The sequence below is a fragment of the Prinia subflava genome, chromosome 2 (genome assembly GCF_021018805.1).
Source record: "Prinia subflava isolate CZ2003 ecotype Zambia chromosome 2, Cam_Psub_1.2, whole genome shotgun sequence".
Lineage (NCBI taxonomy): Eukaryota > Metazoa > Chordata > Aves > Passeriformes > Cisticolidae > Prinia > Prinia subflava.
The window spans coordinates 24,875,426-24,895,211 of NC_086248.1; the positions used below are offsets into that span (position 1 = coordinate 24,875,426).

At 39.2% G+C, this 19,786-nt stretch overlaps 1 protein-coding gene across 4 annotated transcripts in view; it reads right to left on the reverse strand.

Annotated features, from left to right (window-relative positions):
• DST (dystonin) overlaps window positions 1–19,786 on the reverse strand; it is a 293,083-nt gene that overhangs the window by 53,192 nt on the left and 220,105 nt on the right. For all 4 annotated transcript variants that reach the window (XM_063389398.1, XM_063389397.1, XM_063389401.1 and 1 more), the window contains 8 exons: window positions 11,273–11,434; window positions 10,056–10,226; window positions 8,617–8,783; window positions 6,267–6,426; window positions 5,683–6,009; window positions 5,425–5,509; window positions 4,034–4,275; window positions 2,867–3,073 (listed from right to left, as the gene is read on the reverse strand). In XM_063389398.1, the coding sequence (XP_063245468.1) occupies window positions 2,867–3,073; window positions 4,034–4,275; window positions 5,425–5,509; window positions 5,683–6,009; window positions 6,267–6,426; window positions 8,617–8,783; window positions 10,056–10,226; window positions 11,273–11,434 (1,521 nt within the window). The remainder of the gene's footprint in view (window positions 1–2,866; window positions 3,074–4,033; window positions 4,276–5,424; window positions 5,510–5,682; window positions 6,010–6,266; window positions 6,427–8,616; window positions 8,784–10,055; window positions 10,227–11,272; window positions 11,435–19,786) is intronic.

Here is a 19,786-nt window from a genome sequence, read left to right on the forward strand (position 1 = left end):
CGCTCTTCAGATCAAGTTCATAGGCATGCATCTTAGCACACACATGTTGCAGTACACAATCAGGGCACCTCTGAGCCTAAGCCATAGAGAAATATTACACGTGATGTATCAGATGCACACTGAAGAAACTGCTAAGAATTTATTTATTGAATTTGTTAAAACTCTGCCCCCTCTCAAAAATTAACCGAAGCTTAATATAACCCTGAGTTATTGTGGAAGTCTGTCAGGATGTTTTAGGTCAGAAGCTGCTACTTGTGCTGTTGATGCCCACACTTTCTTCAGAAATCTTCTTCTGAACACTCTCAGTCACACTCGTCTTTAAAATATGCTGGTCTGCGCCTTTATGGCTGTAGTCCATAATAGTCCTGTTCCTTAATATAACTGGAATTCCCTTTAGTCACTAAAGTCACTAACTCAGAATTTTCTCAGTGGTTAATCATGAGTCTCACAGAATGAAAGAAACAGTTCTGAGATTTCGTTCTTTATGAGTCAATCTTTCTCAGTCTTTATAACCCATTTGTTATATGAAAGAGCAGCACATTCTTTTTCACTATATGTCATTTCTCATTTAAAGTAACAGAAAGTAAGACTTGTCCTAAATATTGTGACATCCTACTAGAAAGGTATGTTCTGAAATAATCAGTTCTGTAAACATTAGCATGAAGCACATGCACCAGTGGTAGTTAAATCCTGGCTTTAGAAACTACGGTTCACAATCAAGGTTTTCAGAAATCAATCTATTTATGACAGAAATGGAGGAGATTATTTCAAATGTGTTAGATGTACAAACTAACTGCAGTGTGACTTCCTGATACCAAATATTCATGGGTATGTAAGTAATATTGAGGAAATATTAAATGGAAATCAAGGCATGACGCTGAAACTCCTAAGTTAAGTAGCACTGAGGAAGGGAAGAACCCTCGGTTTGCTGAAGATATAGGATTTCCAATTTGTGATGCTTAAAAACAACATTAAGGAATAAAACACATAAAATTGGCACTCTCTGCATCCAAAATTTGAAATTTCTCTTCCCATTATACATGGCAGTTACTTATGAGCCCTGAGCTACACTTTGAGTCACTCTAAAATTGTCTACTTAATCCCCATCCAGTTTAACCAAGCATAGTTCATTGTGGTACATTTTCTTCTGATCAGGGATGATTGATTTCCAAATCTGATGATGCTGTGATTTTCTCCATGAATGCTTTCTAAAGCATTCTCTATGGCTGCTTTTGAGTGAAGAACAAGTAAGCCCAGAGTAGAATATGACCTTGTGTTTCTACATAGGACTCCTTCACTATAGGACCCCACCAAGGACTTCAATCTTGAGAAATGAAGACTAAAACCTGCAGCTGAATTTATCTCTATTATCAGTCTGGGACCATTTTGCCCAGGTAGTTAAAAACCCTGGGCACTGCATTTGTCTTTTATTCTTCCAGCTTCCATTCACAACACGAAGCTATTCTGCCTAATTATCTGTGTTTCTTGCTGCATTCCTCACTTTGGTCCAGGAACATCTCGCACGAAACCCACACTTACTCCTACCAAAGCCTTGTATTCTCAGCAGCTTTGTCCTCCACCCAAAACTTCTTAATAGTATAGGCACTTCAACAAGTTGCCACAGGGCACAACTTATTTTTTATTTTGCACAGATAAATGGGAAGTATCTTATCCTTTGCTGGAAGCATATTAAGCCACCTGAAACTTATCACAGGATAGGGGTATAGGAGCTTATTGTGATGATGTGGGTTGGCTGACGTGGAGGTTAGGGGTATGCAGGATGAGAGTGCAACGTGCCCTTGCAACATCAGCTGGTGGAATAGCAGCTCTGGACTTTTCATGTCAGGACCTGAAACTGTTCAACTTATGCTAGAGGATGCAACATACTCATGGAATTCAGAAAATCTGAAGGAGAGCCAATATATAATCTCCTATCTCACTTTATCACTCATTAAAAAAAATAAAAATCACCCTTCATTTTTAAGGATTAGGTTAATGAGACAAGAAGATACTAACTAGCAAACCCCTTAAAAAGAAACCTGTAGTTATTTTTAGGCTCACTTAGAAGAAAATCTGAATTACTGTCAGTCTCTTTTAGTCAGCTTTTAGCAAATTTTGAAATTATCACACATGCTTTCTCCTTGTGCTGTTACAACAGTTAATGGGAACTACATTGCAAAAGGAGAAATCTCCACCAATATTTTTATGCCTGAACTGGAAAACTGTGTTTCCACAATGCATTTATAAGCTGGCTTAAATATGACACTACTTAGTGACAAAATTCGAGTCCGTTTCTCAGAGTGTATCCATATATACTTCTGTGCACATACAGAAACCTCCACATATTAAATAACTCGGATTTTGGGCCCCAAGAAGAAAAGCATAGTAGATATTAATAAAAGCAGTGTTCTTTAAATCCTTGAACAAGGTCATCCAGCTTTTAATTGTCTAATGTGCAGAGGAGCTAGACAATCAGTGATGCTAAAAGGTGTGTCCAACCTAGCAATGTCAGTGTCACATCCAGAAAAGGCGGCTCAGGATCTTGGACCATATTTTACTTAACACAACACAATGTACGAAAGACATGGGCCATTCAGTTTTTAAACAAACTCCAACTTAAGGAGCCACAGGATAGTAACAGCAATTTTAGATAAAATAATATTGTTTGTATCTACAAAAAGGGAGACAACTATAACAGAGTAACAGATTTCTGGCATTCATGTTTTAACACTGGAATCCCATTTCATTCAAATGGGCCTTTTGTTGCTCAAGCTAACAAAACTTTTGGCAACATTATTAAAAGACAGCTTTTGTTTAAGTACACACGGCCAGAGACTGTTACTGTCCAAAGAAAAGTTTTCAGTACCTGCTGGGATCTCAGGATGGCAGCATCAATCTCATCCACCTTCTGAGAGATGGTGTCACTCACTAATCTGTAACGCTCGTTGTCCTCCGTTATCATCTTGTCCAGCCCCTCTCTGGCCCTCCATGGCACCAGCTCCAGGAAGGCACTGCCAACTTCATTCAGAGTGTCCACTAAGCCTTTGTTGTTCTTTGCTTCTTTCTTCAGTTCCTGTAAAAGGCCATTCAAAACAATGAAACCATTTAAACATGGCAGTATATGAACGGAACATGCACAGTTTGCAGTTTTTTCATTCTTTCAACTACTCCACGAGTCTAGAACTGAAATGTTTTCCACACAAACCAAAGGGCTAAATTAGAATACTGATTTTCAGCTAAAATGTATTAGCTTTTTGATACTGTGAGTGTTTGACAGAAAGGTAGGTGATTCTCAAGGGAATTTTCCACAGACTCTAACCTAAATATACTTCTCCATTCAGTATGATTGTCTGAATATTTTCTAAGAATTGTTAGTACTTCATGAAGCATCCAAAGAGAATAAAACGAATGGGTGATTGTGAACTGCAACTCCATAAGGAACTAAGTCATCAGCAAATGAAATCAGCAGGCAATATAACAAAATATGATTAATTCAAATGACTTCTGCAATGACTGGATTAAATTTCAAGCACATATTCACACAAAGGAATGAGTTTTTACCTGTAGAGAACTCCCCATCTACTGGAGAAATTTAACAGAATTTTTTTAAGCTTCCACCCTCAACATTTTCCATACCATACAGCTTACACTACATTTTTTCTTTTGAAATAAATCTTGTTAAATTAGTAATATCTGTTTAAAATGCTGACACTTTACAAGATTTTATCCATGCCACAGCTAAAGAACTAAAATAACTTTGTTTGACAGCTTATGAAGTTTCCCAGTCTTACGTAGCTCCTTGAATAAAATGAAAATGTTGTGCTTCTCTTGTGCTAAAAATAAACCTCAATTTCATAGGTGATTATAACAGTCTCTGGAAAAAAAAAGTTGGATTATTAACTATTGTTATATTTAGTTAAATGATCAGATGTCAAAATTAGTTATTCAAAAATTATTTCATATCAAGCAAAAATTAACACAAAACCTTGCCAAATCACAGAACAGTAAATAATTCACAGGTTCTAAAACCTACTTTTTGTCTTTCTTGTACTCGGCTTAATTCTTCACCCTTTGGTATTTGAGTTTCATATGAGAGTAGCTCCATCTCTACTTCATCAAGCCATTTGCAGAGCTTCTCATGAGTTGAGTGCAGTTGGCGTGCAAGCTGCAGAGCCTGCTCTAAAGTCTTGGATACATCAGAACTTAATTTTGTAATGTCTTTGTATCTTGCTTTAATGCCTTCCAGTTTATCTTGAACAATTACAACTTCATCACCTAAAATATTAAAGGAATGTTATTTCCCATGATCACAAATATTAAAAACAAAAAAAAACCCCAAAAAACCTAAAATCCCCAACTCCATATATTAGAGAAAACTCAGTATTTAATTTATAAAATAATCCAAACAAGGTGACAAGGCCAATCCTCAACTGCTGTAAATTATCCTACCATCACTACAGCCCTCAGAGCTACAAAGTTTACCTCAGTTTAGGATCGGTCCTTATGGTTTTTTTCTGCTTTACTAAACTATTACAAAGTGAGGAGTTAAATCCAATTTTAAACAGAAATGTTCTTATAAAAAATTCCCCCTAAATTAATAATACTTCTTATAAAGGTGAAATAAAAGATATAAAAGTGTTACCAAAAATGTAAAGAACAACACCAACAAAAAAATCTACATATTACTAACTAGACTTTCAATTACAGCAGATTTTGACATCACAGTTCACCCTCATTGCTGTCCATTTGAAACACAACTCAAAAGGCTAAAAGAAAAACAATGCATTGCAATTTATTAGCCATAATATTAGAAATGTTGAGATTTTGTCATAGAATATGTGTAATGTCACAGCTTGGAACAAAAAAGGACAATACCTGCACAAACATACGTGTCAAGGGGTTCAAGAACTTTACAAGTCCTGGAAATCTGGACAGATGTTGAGCTACAGCACAGACACATTGTACAGAACTGGAATGCAGCTTTTCCCACAGTATTAGTTCCCATGGCAGAAGTTTTCCCCTTGCAGTAACAGGTAGTCTAATATTTGTTCATCTGTGGATGCTTGCAGGGAATTTACTGTGTCCACTGCCAAAGAGCCTCCATTATGAGTAATGTCCATAACTCACTATTAGGAATGGAATGAAGGTTCACTAAAATAATTTTCCACTAAAAATAATAAAAGGATTCAAGGGCCAAATTCTCTACAGCCATAAAAGGTCTTTTGCTCACTTACATTAAAAGTAAAATTGGCCCCAAAACATAACCTAGCTTGACCTCAAACCTTATTACAATAAACAACTATGATTGCTTTAGCCAGTAAATATGAACCATATTTACAAGTTCCACTTTGATTTTCTTAGGAACCTACAAGTACAAGAAAAAAAAAAAAGTATGACAAATTACAGATTTATGTAAGTTCTCACCTGTTGTTTGCTTAAGAAGCTCTAAGCCATTTTGTATAGCCAAATCAACATTTTGTTTTCTAAGAAGAATCTCTTCCTGAAGATCCTATGAATAAAGGTCATTTATGTTAGCACAGATCTAAAAAAAAAATTATTTTTATTTAGACTAAGTACATTGACATTTTTAACAAAGTATCTTAATGAAAATAAATGATGTATGGGGATATAAATCAAATTAAAAACATGAATTAAATAAGAAATGAACAGAAATCAAAATACCAGTAGTTCAGAGTGCTGCTTCTCAAGCAATTCTGTGTTGCAATCTTGGACTGACAATTTGTTCAGTTTATCATGGATTTCATTCAGCCAGTTCATCAATTCAACTTCGTCCTCCCCAAAAATCTGAGCATTGCTGTAAGCTTGCTGGAGAAGTTCAGACCTGCTGTTGCTCTTCTCTTGAATTTCAATGTACCGTGCCTGAGCAGAATCTAGCTTTTCCTGCACCACATCTTTATCTTCCCTGGAGCTCATAGTCTTTAGAGACTGACCAGCACTAGTGGCCTGATGTAAACTCTTATTGTGAGCTAGGACATCATCTTCTAGGGCCTATATTTTATTTTAAATAGTGAAGAATAATGAAAAAGAAAATCAGAAAAACGTAAAATAAATGTAAGTGGAATGAAATAAAAATTGAACAAAAAAGGACATATTGCCAACATAAATATATAAAACTTAAATTACAGGGGGAAAAAATGAAACAGTATGGTAAAATGAGAATGGTGCAGCAGCTTTGCCAGTTGTGTTATGTTTTATAGAAGCATCCAAAAAGAACGACCAAAGCAAGTGAGTGGTTTGTATCTTACTTTATGCTGAGCAATTTGCTGCTGCAGTTTGGAGGCCTGTGTTCCAATAGGCTCTGCATTTGCAAGCCTCTTCTCTGTGCTTGTCAGCCACTCCACCAGGGGCTCCAGAGCTTCATGGAACTGCTGTGCTACCACCAAGATGCCCTCCAGCTGGCGGTTCCTGTCAATGCACCCAGGGAATGGTTATCTTCTGTGATGGGGTAAGTGGCAAACAGTTTTAATAAAGAAAAAAGTCCCTTGAATTCTTGGGAAAACACCCCAGAAATAATTCAATCTCGTTATAAGAGCCAGTCACCAAAAGAAGCAGACATATATCCATGATACTTAATGAAAAGCAAGGTAAAGTAAAAATCAAATAAAATTAAAAACAAACACCTCCAAGGCATTTGGTTTTGAAACCAAAAACACTGGTTTTGAAAATAAAAATAATATCACTTTATTCATATACTTTTTGCTAAAAATAATCTAGCACTCCATTCAGCAAAACATTGTTTTATACCCAGTTAAGATTGTTCTCTAGTGTGCAGTAGTCTTAAAGCATAAGGCTACATTCTCTTGACTATTATACATATTTTAAAGTTAGCCAAAGGCTTTACTGAACCAGAACATACTGTCATGCTTCCTCAGTGTTGTAAAATATCTTTAAACATTTTTTCAGTGGTGACAACAAAATTATTTGGTTCTAAATTTGCATCTCTTGTCCTGGATAAAAACTCTCAATGAAGTTAGTGAGACAACATTAATAACGCACAGAGACTTGACCTCCAGAACAGAAAAGCAGTATCTGAAACATTTCTGGTTCAGATCATCAGATGTCAGAAAAGACTCTTGATTACAGCCAAGTCTTCTTTACAAGCAGTACTGAACAAATGTCATTCAAGCAGACTTTTAGGAGAGATTTGTTCTACATGAAAACATCACAATAACGTTTTTTAAATTAGGATCTCGTTCCAGACAAAAGCTACATTTATATGTGCTTTCCAAGGCTTATAAAGAAGGCAGACTTGACATACTTAGCCATGGAACACTCTGTGGGGTACTCTACATAGTTGTCAAAACCATCCTCAAATTCCTTCTTCATTTCTAGAGACCAGCCAAAGAACAATGGAAACAAGCTTGCAGCTAATGGATGGCTTGGAAAAAGCTGCAATTTCATTTGTAATTAGATATCACCAGACTGGGAGTATATTATTAAATTAAACATGACATTAACATTTACCCCAGCTAATGAGTCAGATTCCTTCAATAAAAAAGAAAAAAAAAAAGGAAATAATGGTCTATTAGTGGTTGACTAATTAAATAATCCTATTATTAGTATGAGGTAATAAAACAGGTTCAGCTAAAGAGAGGCTACCAGAAGGGATAGGAGACAGCAGAGGTGAGGTGAGCTCAATGCTACTTTAAGTACCAACACAACCATTTGTTCTTCACGGTAAAGCTTCACTGGGCACTTTAAATTTTAATTCAACTTCCCAATTCCTCTCTTACTCTCAATTATAGGCCTTTTTCCAAGCTGTTTTATGCACTCTTCTCTCTACTCTGAAAAAGACTGTCCTTCTCAAATCTCCACTCAGAAAACATGTTCAGTGACCCTTTCAACACAGATTTCTTCAAAGACACTTTACAGTTCATAAGTTTACAGATATTTTATACATTGACAACAACTCATAAGTGTAAGTCTGTGTAAACACAGATACTGTGTGCATGGATTTTGTTCGATTTTTTTTCAATTGGAACTTGAAGTGGACCTCAATATCTTTTAAGAGATAAGGTTTTCTGTGTTGCTAGAATATATGTATCTGTATACTTTAAGGGTCCTTTTTTTCTTGAAAAATAAGAGAGCTCAGCACCTTGCATGCATCTGCAACTGACATGGTGACCTCTAAGTTGCAGAAACTAATTATGTAGATGATATTAAAAAAAAAAAAAAAGGAATTGAGTGCCCCTTCTTTGCAGCAGCATTTCAAGACTTTGAAGTTCCAACAGAATGTCACTTATTTGTTAGGTGTAAAATTTGCACTTGATTCTATTGCAAAAGAGGTTTTTGCCTCAAAACACTTGCATTCTAATTAATTTACAGAGATAAAATATTAAGAAGATGCATATGTAGTTAATCCTAGCAGATTATCACATCTTAGACTAAATGTTCTTTAAAGAGCTTTTGGTCTCTTTAGGTCACTTTCCTTCACTTTTTCCTCAGAGAACCCATTACATCAACACCAAGACACTAAGACATCATGCAGTCAAAAGCACGATAGCGCTTCACAGCATAGAGTTCCACATGCTGCTTCCAAACATCTATCACAAGCTATGTCCACATTTTTCAAATCCATGAAAGAATTTCAAGTACCTCGTTTCAGCTTTACTGAGCAAGGCATCCCATCGACTATCCAGGAAACTCAGCTGTTTCAGGATTTTCACTCTGTCAGCAGCCTCTGCCGACTCCGCGATTTTCTCCCCTTCGCGCTTGATTGCCTCCACGGTGGGCTTGCGGTCATCCAGCAGCCTCTGCAGAAGCTACAGAGAAAGCAATCAAGCACCATTAAGGAAATATTGCAATAATGCAAATGTAACAACAGCAGACTTCTTGAAAAGCCGATAAAACAGAAAAAAACCCCAAAAAAACGAAACCACAATGCCTATATTGTGATAAAAATGTGAACAAAGCTAACCAAAGAGATGCACATAACACACACATCAACCTCTTTCCTGACCAACAAAGGCTCATTTTACTTTTTTAATTGTTTTCCTAAGAACAATGGAGGTTCACGAAGCCCAAACAACAACCTTGGTTTCTCCGAGGTAAGGATGAGTGGCAGCCCAGAAAGTGAATACACAGAGGAAAAAGTTCTACATAACACCCTTGAGGGAACCCAGCTATTTAGAATTAAGTTATATTTTATAGGAACATCTATGGGAAAACTGCATGCCCTTCCAGATTCAGCATCACAGTTGGTAATTCGAGTACACAGAAATGGGAAAAAAGATACTAAAACTATAGTCTAATCAATTCATCACTTACATGAGATACAACTGAGTTCACCAATCTAGTGTAGTACATTAGCTTCTCAATGAAGAGTAAAATGTGCCTCTGTATACAGTCCTTCCTTCCTCTATTCCCTAGGTGCCTTTGGTAACAGTAACATTTTGCCATTGCAGGTATCCCAAGAAGACAACCTGTACTGGCCATAACTTTATATTAAATCCTTGGGTGGCACTGGGCCACACAGTCCAACTGTATGAATTGTATGTTTTATCAGCTACACGATCATTCTTTTTTCTATAACCACTATTAAAATACACCAAAGTTGATGACACTGAGTTTCAACATTAGCACAGGCCACTTCCCAATGGGATTCCAACTAATTACCAACAATGATCACATGATGATCAAGAGCCAAGTATTTAAGTCTGTAATCCACAATCTTATCTTGGTAGTATTAGAGTGAAAACTTACTAGGTTTAATTTCCTACCTTTCAAATGGCCAAATACTGGATTTTATGCTTTCTTTTTTCCCACTGAATCTTTAACATGCTTTCCAGATAATGTTAATTATTCTAACCAGAGCTCAGATTGCACAGTATCACTCTGTCTTATATCCAAGAAGATGAGCACTTCTCCCAGCCCTGGACAAAGTCTTGAGTTTTCAACAGATGGCTTCTTTAAACACCTCAGCACACCCCAGTGTAATATAATACATTTGAACAGATATCTGCTTAGCCAAAGACTGGGAATTTATTCTCATTGATCCAGTGGAAGTAGAGAGATTCTGAAACCATTTCATTTACCTTCTGTTCTTGTATTTGGGCCTTGACAACTTTGAATTCAGCAGATGGTGGTTTCTGATTAGCCACAAGATCTTCTGTATCAATGAGCCAGCTAAGCAGAGATTCAAGGGCATCCTGAAATCTCCCACAGTGGAGGAGGGCTTCCTGCAATTGCGCAGCACGCTGGGCAACCTGAGAAAACAGTACAGGATCTCACAGATTCATCTTACTTCTGTGAAATAATTAGTCAAAATCTGTAGAACATCTGTCAATATCACTAACAAATACTCTTGGTTTTGTAACTATTCATAACAGCACTATGTCACAATTCATCACGAATCTCTTGGGGCTGCAGATATCCAATGAAAAGAACAGACTGACTCCCAGCAAATCAGCCTGCTCTCGTAATTTCTTACAAGTTACTCCTGATTTATATCACTACAGTATTATGAAATATACTGATGGGATGTTTGCATTTCAGATGGTCTTTATTTTCCTTATAGAAAGAATGAGCCAGGATATCAAAGTAGCAGTTCTTAAAAAGGCCCAATAATGCCATCAATGAGAAATAAAAGTAGGAAAAGAAAAGGCAAATATGTGAACTGTAGGTGTCTCTGGTTCTGCTGCATCACTCTTTCAGAAAGAGAGCAAAAAAAGATGAGCACCATTTTTACTGCTCACTATTTCCATTTTCCAACAGCAGCTACTGTTGAAGGAAGACTTGTGAAAAGTACAGAACATCTACAGCCAGTTTTTCAAAGCAGTGGTGCTTTCTGATGCCTCAAGCAATACAATCCTTAAGGTGCTCTAAAGGAAACATTGCACCAGTTACACAAAGCTGGGCTGTATCATTGCTCTGTGCACTGTACAGGTGCAGCAGTGTATGTGAGCAAGCACAACAAAGTGAAAAAACATGCAAACAAAGACTGAAAGTGGGACTGGATCTCCAGGGACGTCCTTCCAACCCCAACCAGTTCATGATTCCGTGAGTCTTTCTTGAATAAAAATCCAGCACAGACCTTGAGAAAGTTTGGCAAAACCTTATAAATGACAGGAACACCTCTGGCTATTAGCAATATAAATCTTATCCTTGGAATTACAAACAAAGTGTATGTGTAAAGAAAATACAATTCATATCCTTAGTGGGTATTTAATTTCCTGTATTTGGAAAGACATCAGCAAACAAATAATCAAAAGGCAGAACACAACAAAAGCAGGATAGTATATAAGAAAATAACCTTCTTATTAAGAGTCTTCCATCGGGTGTTGACATCTTCAAGGTCGTGTTCAAGGTTTTCTGTGTTGGTACTTTTAGCAGCACTCTGAATAAGGCCCTGACCCAACCAATTTACTTCCTGTTGTTTTACTTGTAAGGGTTCAATTTCTTCTTTCTGGAATACCTGCAGTTGAAACCCAAGACAGACATGAAACATGGTAACTTTTGTTATAAAATGCGTCTGGTGTTTACATGACAGTATGCAACAAAAACATTGCTTAAAACTGTTGTCTAGAAGAAAGGAAGCCATTCCTTGTCAGGACCTTCCTAAAAAAGCATTAATAAATCTAAACAGAATAGACTCAATCTAAACAGAGTAAATTCAATACATCATAGAGGGGGAAATTGCATACATTTCCATGAGTAGTTTTAGATAGGAAGGAAAGGGATAGAGGAAAAGAGAGGCGGTGAAGTTTTGGGGGGGTAAAAAAGAAAATTTCTGATAGAGGGGAAAAAAAATTTTAAAAAGACTGGAGAAACTCACCTGTTTAATTATCTGTCTATAAAATCTAACAAAAAATGGCCCAGGCCAAAAGAGACAAGTGGGCATTTTTTCCAAATTAGGCCCAAAGCCAAAGTAGTAAGTCAAAGAAACAGTGAATGAAGAGATATTTTAAGATCGGTTTAGGCGATTATAATGGGAGCAAATGAGGAGGAGGCACTACAGATGCTGCTGAAACAGTATCCCGGCAGACACCCAGAAAAATGAGCTTCCATTGAAAGGATACTCTTGCAAATTGCCAAGGCTTTGAGTGCCCAACAGCAGTTTGAGCAGTTTTGTGTTTGCTTTATTTTACTCTTGCAGGTATTTAGGCTTTTGCAGAGCTAGATTATTACCATTAGCAACAGCAATGTAAATCTCCATTTGTATTCAGCAGCATTAAGCTGCACTGACACAAGTGTCAATGAGATCAGAAAATGGCCTGAAGCCCCTGAATTAATTACACAGGCCAGTGAAAAATAAGCAATGAATAAACAATGCTAAAGAATGCTCAACTTTTGACCCTAAATCCTTCAATTTCTATAGCAGCATTCAGTAACAGTTTTGGTGTACACTTAGTGCATTCAAAGCAACCTTTCTTAGCATCCTGAAAAGCAGAGATCACTCTGAATGTATCAGCAACTCTCCTCTTTTGCACCAAACACACTGTGGCAAGTGATTGCTTTTAAAGCTGCAGACCTCAGGTGGCTGAGCACACTTGCACCAGCTTGACAAGTTAATCTAGAAGCTACAGCAAATACACTAAACATGAGGGGTAACATAAATTAAGCATCCCTAAGAGATTTGTTCCTACAGACAAAAAAACCACCCTAAAATCTCTAAGACTGTGGTTACATGAAAACTGAGAGCACACAATGTGTTGGCTTGCTCCTAGAAGAAGGAAAATGCTTGTGTGTTTCTTGACTGTAGGGTAAGGAGGAGGCAGAATAATATTTCAACACAGAACCAATAACAAATTCTTCTTTTATGTGCCATAAAGTCTCATCTTTTGAGAACAATGTCCTACCACAGAGGGGACTGATCTCCATAATCTGCCCTTTAAAAATGCACACATTCTTTGTGGAGACAAGCTTAAAATAAATTACAATTATTGCTGAGGCCAAAGTTTACCAGAACAACTCAGCAACAAAGCTTGAAGTATCTCAGATTTCAACCAGAGTGGGAAGAAAAAAATTACAGACCCGACAAACACCCTTTCCTTATTACAAAGCTTCCCTTACTCTCTTACCTCATCCACCACTCACAAAGCACTGCAAGATCCTGTGCTTGTAAAATACTACCGTAAGGTCAGATCTGCTTTCTGGCACGCAAATGCAAAAGGCAGCTTTCAGAAGAGGCGGTGAGCCTTTAATCTGCCTGCTTTGGAAACCACAACCATCTGATACTGCTGCTTGTACCTTGATGAGTAAGGCTGCTCAGGCTGAACACATGGGCCGGCGCTGCCCTTGAATGGCATTGCCTGCGAGCGCGCCCAGCGCAGCACGGAGCACGGAGGGGGCACCCCCGGAGAGGGCACTCCGCGGAGGGGGCACTCCACGGCAGGAGTAAGGGGCACCGGCTGGGCAATGGCAACCCTGCCCAGAACAGCTGGAGTAACAACCACCCCCCAGACTCTGCCCCCAGTTCACCTCCCATACGGACCATTTCACCTATTTTTGGACACCCCGTGTGTGCTACGCAAATGACACTGATCGCTGCATCTGCCCAATTAATAATCTTTTTAAAGTTAAGGTTTTGAAATAATGGCAAAACTTAAGAGTTTTAAACAAATGTCTTTACAGTAATATCAAAACTATTTCACAAATCTATGGATTTTTTTTTCTAATTACCTTGTTGGACAAGAGGCCATTGCAGACTGTATCCAAGGTGTCTTGGATGCCAGTAGTCCAGATATTGCCTTTATTTCTCTCTGGGAAAGCTTTTGGGCAGTTTACTGTACTATCTAATTCAAGCTCTTGAACAGAAAATGCCATTTCATTTGGGCCTGTACATGCTACACTGCATTCCTCCGTATCAGATAAAATTTCATATTTTTCAAAATCCAAGTCGCTAGTATTTACAGCAGCATTAGTGTAATAAACATCTACATGAGGAGATACATCATCCACAAAATCCTCCTCTACTGTTGTGACTTGTATTTTAGTTTTTCCATGAACTTCATATGCATTTTCCACTTCATTTTTGTCAGGGGTAATACTTCTTCCATCACCTTGAAGAGGATCTTCATATGACAGAATTTTCCCTTTGAAACCTTGTAAGTGAGAGTATTTCCCCTCCATCTCTTCCTGATCACTCTCAGCATTGTTTTCTTTTACTTTTCCAGAGGGTAAAATGTCATGCAAAGCCAATCTGCCGTTCTCCTTGACAGGGACACTCATGCTTGCAAGCAGTGGGGTTTGCTGCTCTCTGCAAACTGCTGGGATATACGGTCTGAACTGACCTACTACATGGATATCTTCTGCAGAAGACAGACTTTGTGATTGAGCTTGCTCCCCTGCTAATGGTGTATCTTGTTTATCTTCCCTCTCTGTTGGAGGGCTGCATAAACCAGAATCATCCTCTTCCGAGGTTAGAGAATTCGTACCCCATTTGCATTTGCCTAGTCTAGCCGCCTCTGACAGATCAGCAGTTTCATTACAGGAGCTTTCACTTCTATTAGTGTAATCTGGGAAGCTGGGTGGAACAAGCATTCTCCACGATCGTCTGTGCTCCTTCTTTTCGGTGTGAGACTTCGCTTTGGGCAACCCAGCTGTCCGAATTATATCGCTGTTCAGTTTAAGAGCATCAAAGATCATTTTTTCATCCAACTTGTTAGCTTCACGGCTTCGGAGCTCAAAAACACTGGAAGAAGTAAGAGCACCATTGGAGCACAAAGTACTGATGTCCAGTGTTCTGTGACTGTAGGGTAAGGTCCGGTCTGTGAAATGCCTCGAAGAGAGGCTGCCCTTGGAGCCTGAATCAATCTGTTCATTCAGCCGCACAGTGTCATAGATAGACCTCTGGGGAACGTAGCAGTCTTCAATATTTAGATCTTCATCTTCTTCCCCTTTGCCAACACATGGAGGATTCTGACGTAGACAGTCTGGCCTGCTAAGTGGCTTCCCCATGTTGAAAGTATTCACACAAGTATACCTCCGTTTTCACAGATTCAGGGCAAACATTTAAAAAACACTAGCAATCTGAAGAAATAGTAAACTTGCCCTTAGCATAAGATGCATAGATACAAAAATATTCATCATAAGATACTAAGTGGCTGAGGTCATTCATAATCAGTGCATCCGTTTAAATTTGACTTTACCTGGATATGAGGTTTCCCACCCCCAAAATATAAAGTGCTTCAGTAAGAAAGTAACAGAAATGTCCCAATGTCACAGAAAAACAAATTATAGCAGAAACCAGCAGTAGCCAAATATGTCAAACATTCGGTGGAAGGCTTCATTTATTTTTCCAGGTTAGAATCTGTATCTGAAATCTCCCAAATAAGCCTTCCAATGAACAAGTGTTACAGAAGGCAGTACATTATCTTCTGTACATGACTGCTTAACTGTAATCCATTTAGCTGGCTTGCAGGGTCCCATCTCTTTTATAAATAAAACATGGTGTGGCAGCTTAAAAAGACAGAATCCACAGTGGCTTGTACGGTCCTGACCAAGGCACGGAGAAAATCCTGGGAGTTGGGGGGAAATAAGTTAAATCCAGAACAGTAAGAATAATAAAACAGCCCTTTACTTTTTTGGCAGTAGCTATAAATAACCTTGATCTGAAAGGCAGCTTATCCTCCTCTCGTAACTGGCTTGTTCGTGGTGCCTCCACAAGTCCCACAGGAAAACATCACTTTCCAGCAGCCAAGCCAATGCGTCCCTCGAGCAGACCGTCGGAAGAGGAATGTTTCAGCCCGGTTCTCCCGATGCCGTCCCGGAGAGCTCTTTAAGGCAGCTGCAGAGCCGAGCAAGCGCGGCGCGTTCCCCGAAGGCACGGCAGGTTTACATTCGGCAGGTCCCGACTACAAGCTCCAGCTAGCGGGCTGCCCTCGCCTCCTCCTCATTTCTGAGCCGCAGCTGCTCGGGAGCCGAGGGAGGGAAATCCCCGCCGAGCAGCGCCGGCGCGTCCCGCCCAGCGCCCGGCTGGCCCCGCCGCAGCCGCCAGGAACGCCCCGTTCGCTCCTCAGCAAACATCTGCGAGCAGCCGGCCCACACCCGCAGCGCCGCTCGGGGGCTCGCCCCGGGCTCCCCTCCCTCCTTATCTCCTCTGCCGCCCTCGCTCCTCGCTCGGTGCCGCGCAGGGCTGGCGAGGGCAGGCGGCGGGGAGGCTCCGCCGCCCGCCCGGCGGTGCCATCGCTCCGCCCAGCCCGCTCCGGAGCGCCGGGGGAGCGGCCGGCCCCGCTCCGGCCCGCGGGAAACGCGGGCAGGGAAGCAGCGCTGTGACCGCGCCCGCACGCCAGCGCCCCGGCTCATACAGCAATCAGTGTAGGCTTCCTTTCCAAAGTTACACCGAAACTTTACCTCTATTGCTTAAAGAAATCCCCCAAACTCGCCTAGTGTTTAGATTAAGTGTTGGAATAGTCACACATTGCTCCACCTGACATGCAAAGTGAGATGTTCGGTCCAGTTTTGGCTGTTTTCAGTCTGGTCACTGGCCCTGAGGCAAGAGCTTAGCGTGGCGTTGGCTGATAGGGCAGCCACTCCTGAAGAATCCAGCTCCCCTGAAAGAAGCATTAAAATACTGGGGGGAAAAAACCTAACTATATCTGAAAGACCTTTCTCTTTTTTCCCCTCCAATGGAATTTATTGGAGCCCAAAACCAGCCTATCGGGACAAAGATTCCTGTTTTGGAAACTGGCATCTTTTAAATACAGTTCATCATTAACTCACAACCTACACTTCGAGCTCATAGCCACGGAGGGGAAGGGTCGGGACACTCACAGGTAACTTGCCAGCAGCACGGGAGGAGCTGCCGTGACCAAGCAGCTCCACTCCAGTAGAAGCCAAACCCCTGATGACCTGAGCTGCTGGTGTGACAGCAGCCAGCAGCTACAGGGACAATTCAGATGTCAGTTTAAGGACAGCATAAGGCACTTAGTGCTGAAACTTAACACAGTGCATTCAATACAATCAGCTTGAGCTTTCCACATTAAGCAGCAAGCAGGATACACTCTATGCAAGAAAGACAAACGTACCACGCTTCATGTTTACTGATTTACTTAATAAACAGTCAGCTACATATCAAAACACTAAGGTCATGCAAAACAAATTCTCTCTTCCTACTCTCTGGTGGGCAGCCATATAACATTTGGATTATGCCAAACAGATAACAATCACCTCTGGATTCTCTAGCAGAGAATACACTATAAAGGTAAAGACGCGAAAAGGATTTTAGATACTTTTGATGAAAGGTCCTATCGTCCATGGTTATTTTCACCCAAAACAACCAAAACCAGATAGATCCCTGCTGAATTCAGAAAATGCTGCATGACTTTATAGGGGAAGCATATCGCTGAAATTGGTCTGTATTTGTTCAACAGAAAAAATTATTTTAACAGTTAAAAAATAGTTTACCATTTATCACTGTTTCAGCTGAAGACTTTGCATTATAGATGAGGCACTTTCAAAATGCTACTGTTAAAAAAAATTAATGCTTGTTTATACTACCTTTACTTTTCAATACAGACCTTAACTGTAGTAAAATCCCACTGAAGATTTTAGTCTCTTGTTCTAGGGTTTGTAAACAGAGCATGGGATATGCAACACTTAGCTCAAAGAGAAACTTAAAGAGAAACTTCCGATTATGCTTTCAACATTATTTGCCTTCAAAGCAAAAATCAGAGGACTGACACCCTCTGCATAACTAACAAGATGTGTAGATGTGGCATTTAGGGACACAGTGAACGGTGGACTTGGCAGTGCTGAGTTAACATTGGACTCAATGTTCTTAGAAGTCTTTTCCAACCTAAAAAATTCTGTGGTTCTATAACATAAGCCAATTAAAATCTTAGTTCAAGCTCATTGGCAGGACTACTCAGGATACCTAAAAATTCCCATAAAGTCCAATTAGAAGGCAACCTCTAATAACTATATCTACTTTTAATCCAAAAATAAAAGCAAAAATCAAATTAACCACATGCTCATGAAAGCTATAACAGTGACATGTTGGTTTTACTAAGAAGAAAGATGGTACAAGAATTGTGAAAAAGTTTCAAAAAGTAAAATAATTCAACTTTAGGTTTTTTCTCTATTTCAGAGAGAACCTAGCTGCAAATGCTTCTTCAACTGCAAATATTCTAGCACCGTGCAGCTACTCCAACCCAGAGTGTTTGGTTCAGTCTATTTGCACAATTCTTTTTTCTTTTGCTTTTGAAGAATGATGGTAGACTCAGTGTACCTTAACAAACCTATTTTACTGAAATTTCTTTTCAGGACTAATCTACACATTGCATACAGACTTTGGGATAAAACGTGTCTTACAAAGCCAAGTTAATTAGTAATTTTTTGTGTGTGTTTTATATTAATTGAGATAAATTCTTCATTTGATTATACTCTTCCTGAAGTGAAGTAAGAGTCATGGTTCTACTTTTAAATGAACTGCTCTGAAGATTTTCATTTACACAAAGTAAATTTTATAACTGCATTGTAAAGAAATATAGTTTAACACTGACAGCAACTACTTAAAATTTAACACTGATGGCAACTACTTTCAATTTAACACTCTATAACAACTGGAATAAATACATTACAAAGAAGAAATACAAATAAAACAAGTATGTATATGCATTTTAAATATATATATATAATACAACTCAAAGGCAGTTTATTAAAAAAAAAAAAAGTGTTTTAATGTCATGCCAAGAAGCTGCACGCATCTCTAACTCTTTGTACATAAAAATTGGTCAAACCACAAAAACCACCTCTGGCCCATTACATAAGATCCTTCCCTGAAGAGAGCGAAGAGTTCATGTTAATAGAGCTATACCAAAGAACAACTCTTTTGCTTTACTCTTGAGGAACTGAAGCTGACTGCAGCTGACCACAGAAGCTAAAGACAGAAGGAGCCAGACAGTGGTTTTGTGGCCACAGCCACACTTTCAGGTTGTGTGTGTTTGTGTACGTGCACAAACATGTGAGCAAACACAAACACACCACGAGTGGAGCAGGATCTGTGGCATCCAGCCCCCCTACACTTTGCTGCCTCAGGTAGAACTGTTCTCTGGAAGGGGAAAGGGTATAAACAGATTACAGACTGTAATTTTGATATGCCCCAGTAGCACTCACACCGAGCATGACGAGAGTTGATCCCTATCCTCCTGCTATCAGTATCCCTTCATTAACTACACTCTCACTTAGTAAAATTTCCTGTTCTGGTCTCCCTATTTCCTTTCTTCAAAGGCTCTTCACTCTGCTGTTTTGTTTCTGCATTTGCTTTTCACTTATGTAAACAACTCCTTCACTTTTTCATCATTCTTCACCTCCTGTTTAATGGCATTGTGTTTTTAATCACAAGCAAAACCATGGCCTAAAATAGTTGCTTCAAGCAAAATACATTTCTAAGCTTATAAATATCTAATGTAAATACAGTCCCAGAGTAGACTTTTGGATATAAACATGCAGATATCACTGTTCTCCTTTATGTCTCTCCAGGGTTTTTTGTCTTCCTACCACATAAGCTCTTGTGTTTCAGGCATGCTCTGCCCTCACTGGCCTGCACAGGTCTCTCACTGCTCAATTGCTGTGTTGTGTCCAATGCCCTGATGACCTACAACACTGGGACAACACACATGCAACTGGATTTTCCTACCATCCTCTCATCAGGTTGTAACACTCCAGAAATCTTTTTCTTTATAATAAAATAGATATTTGTACATATACAATTCATTGTATGTAATACCTGTTAACAAAGACCTGAAGCTGCACCTAATGTTTGAAAATGTAAGAAATGGGGTGAAATCAGAGATCCCAAACTGCCTACAGCTGAAGTCCTGTA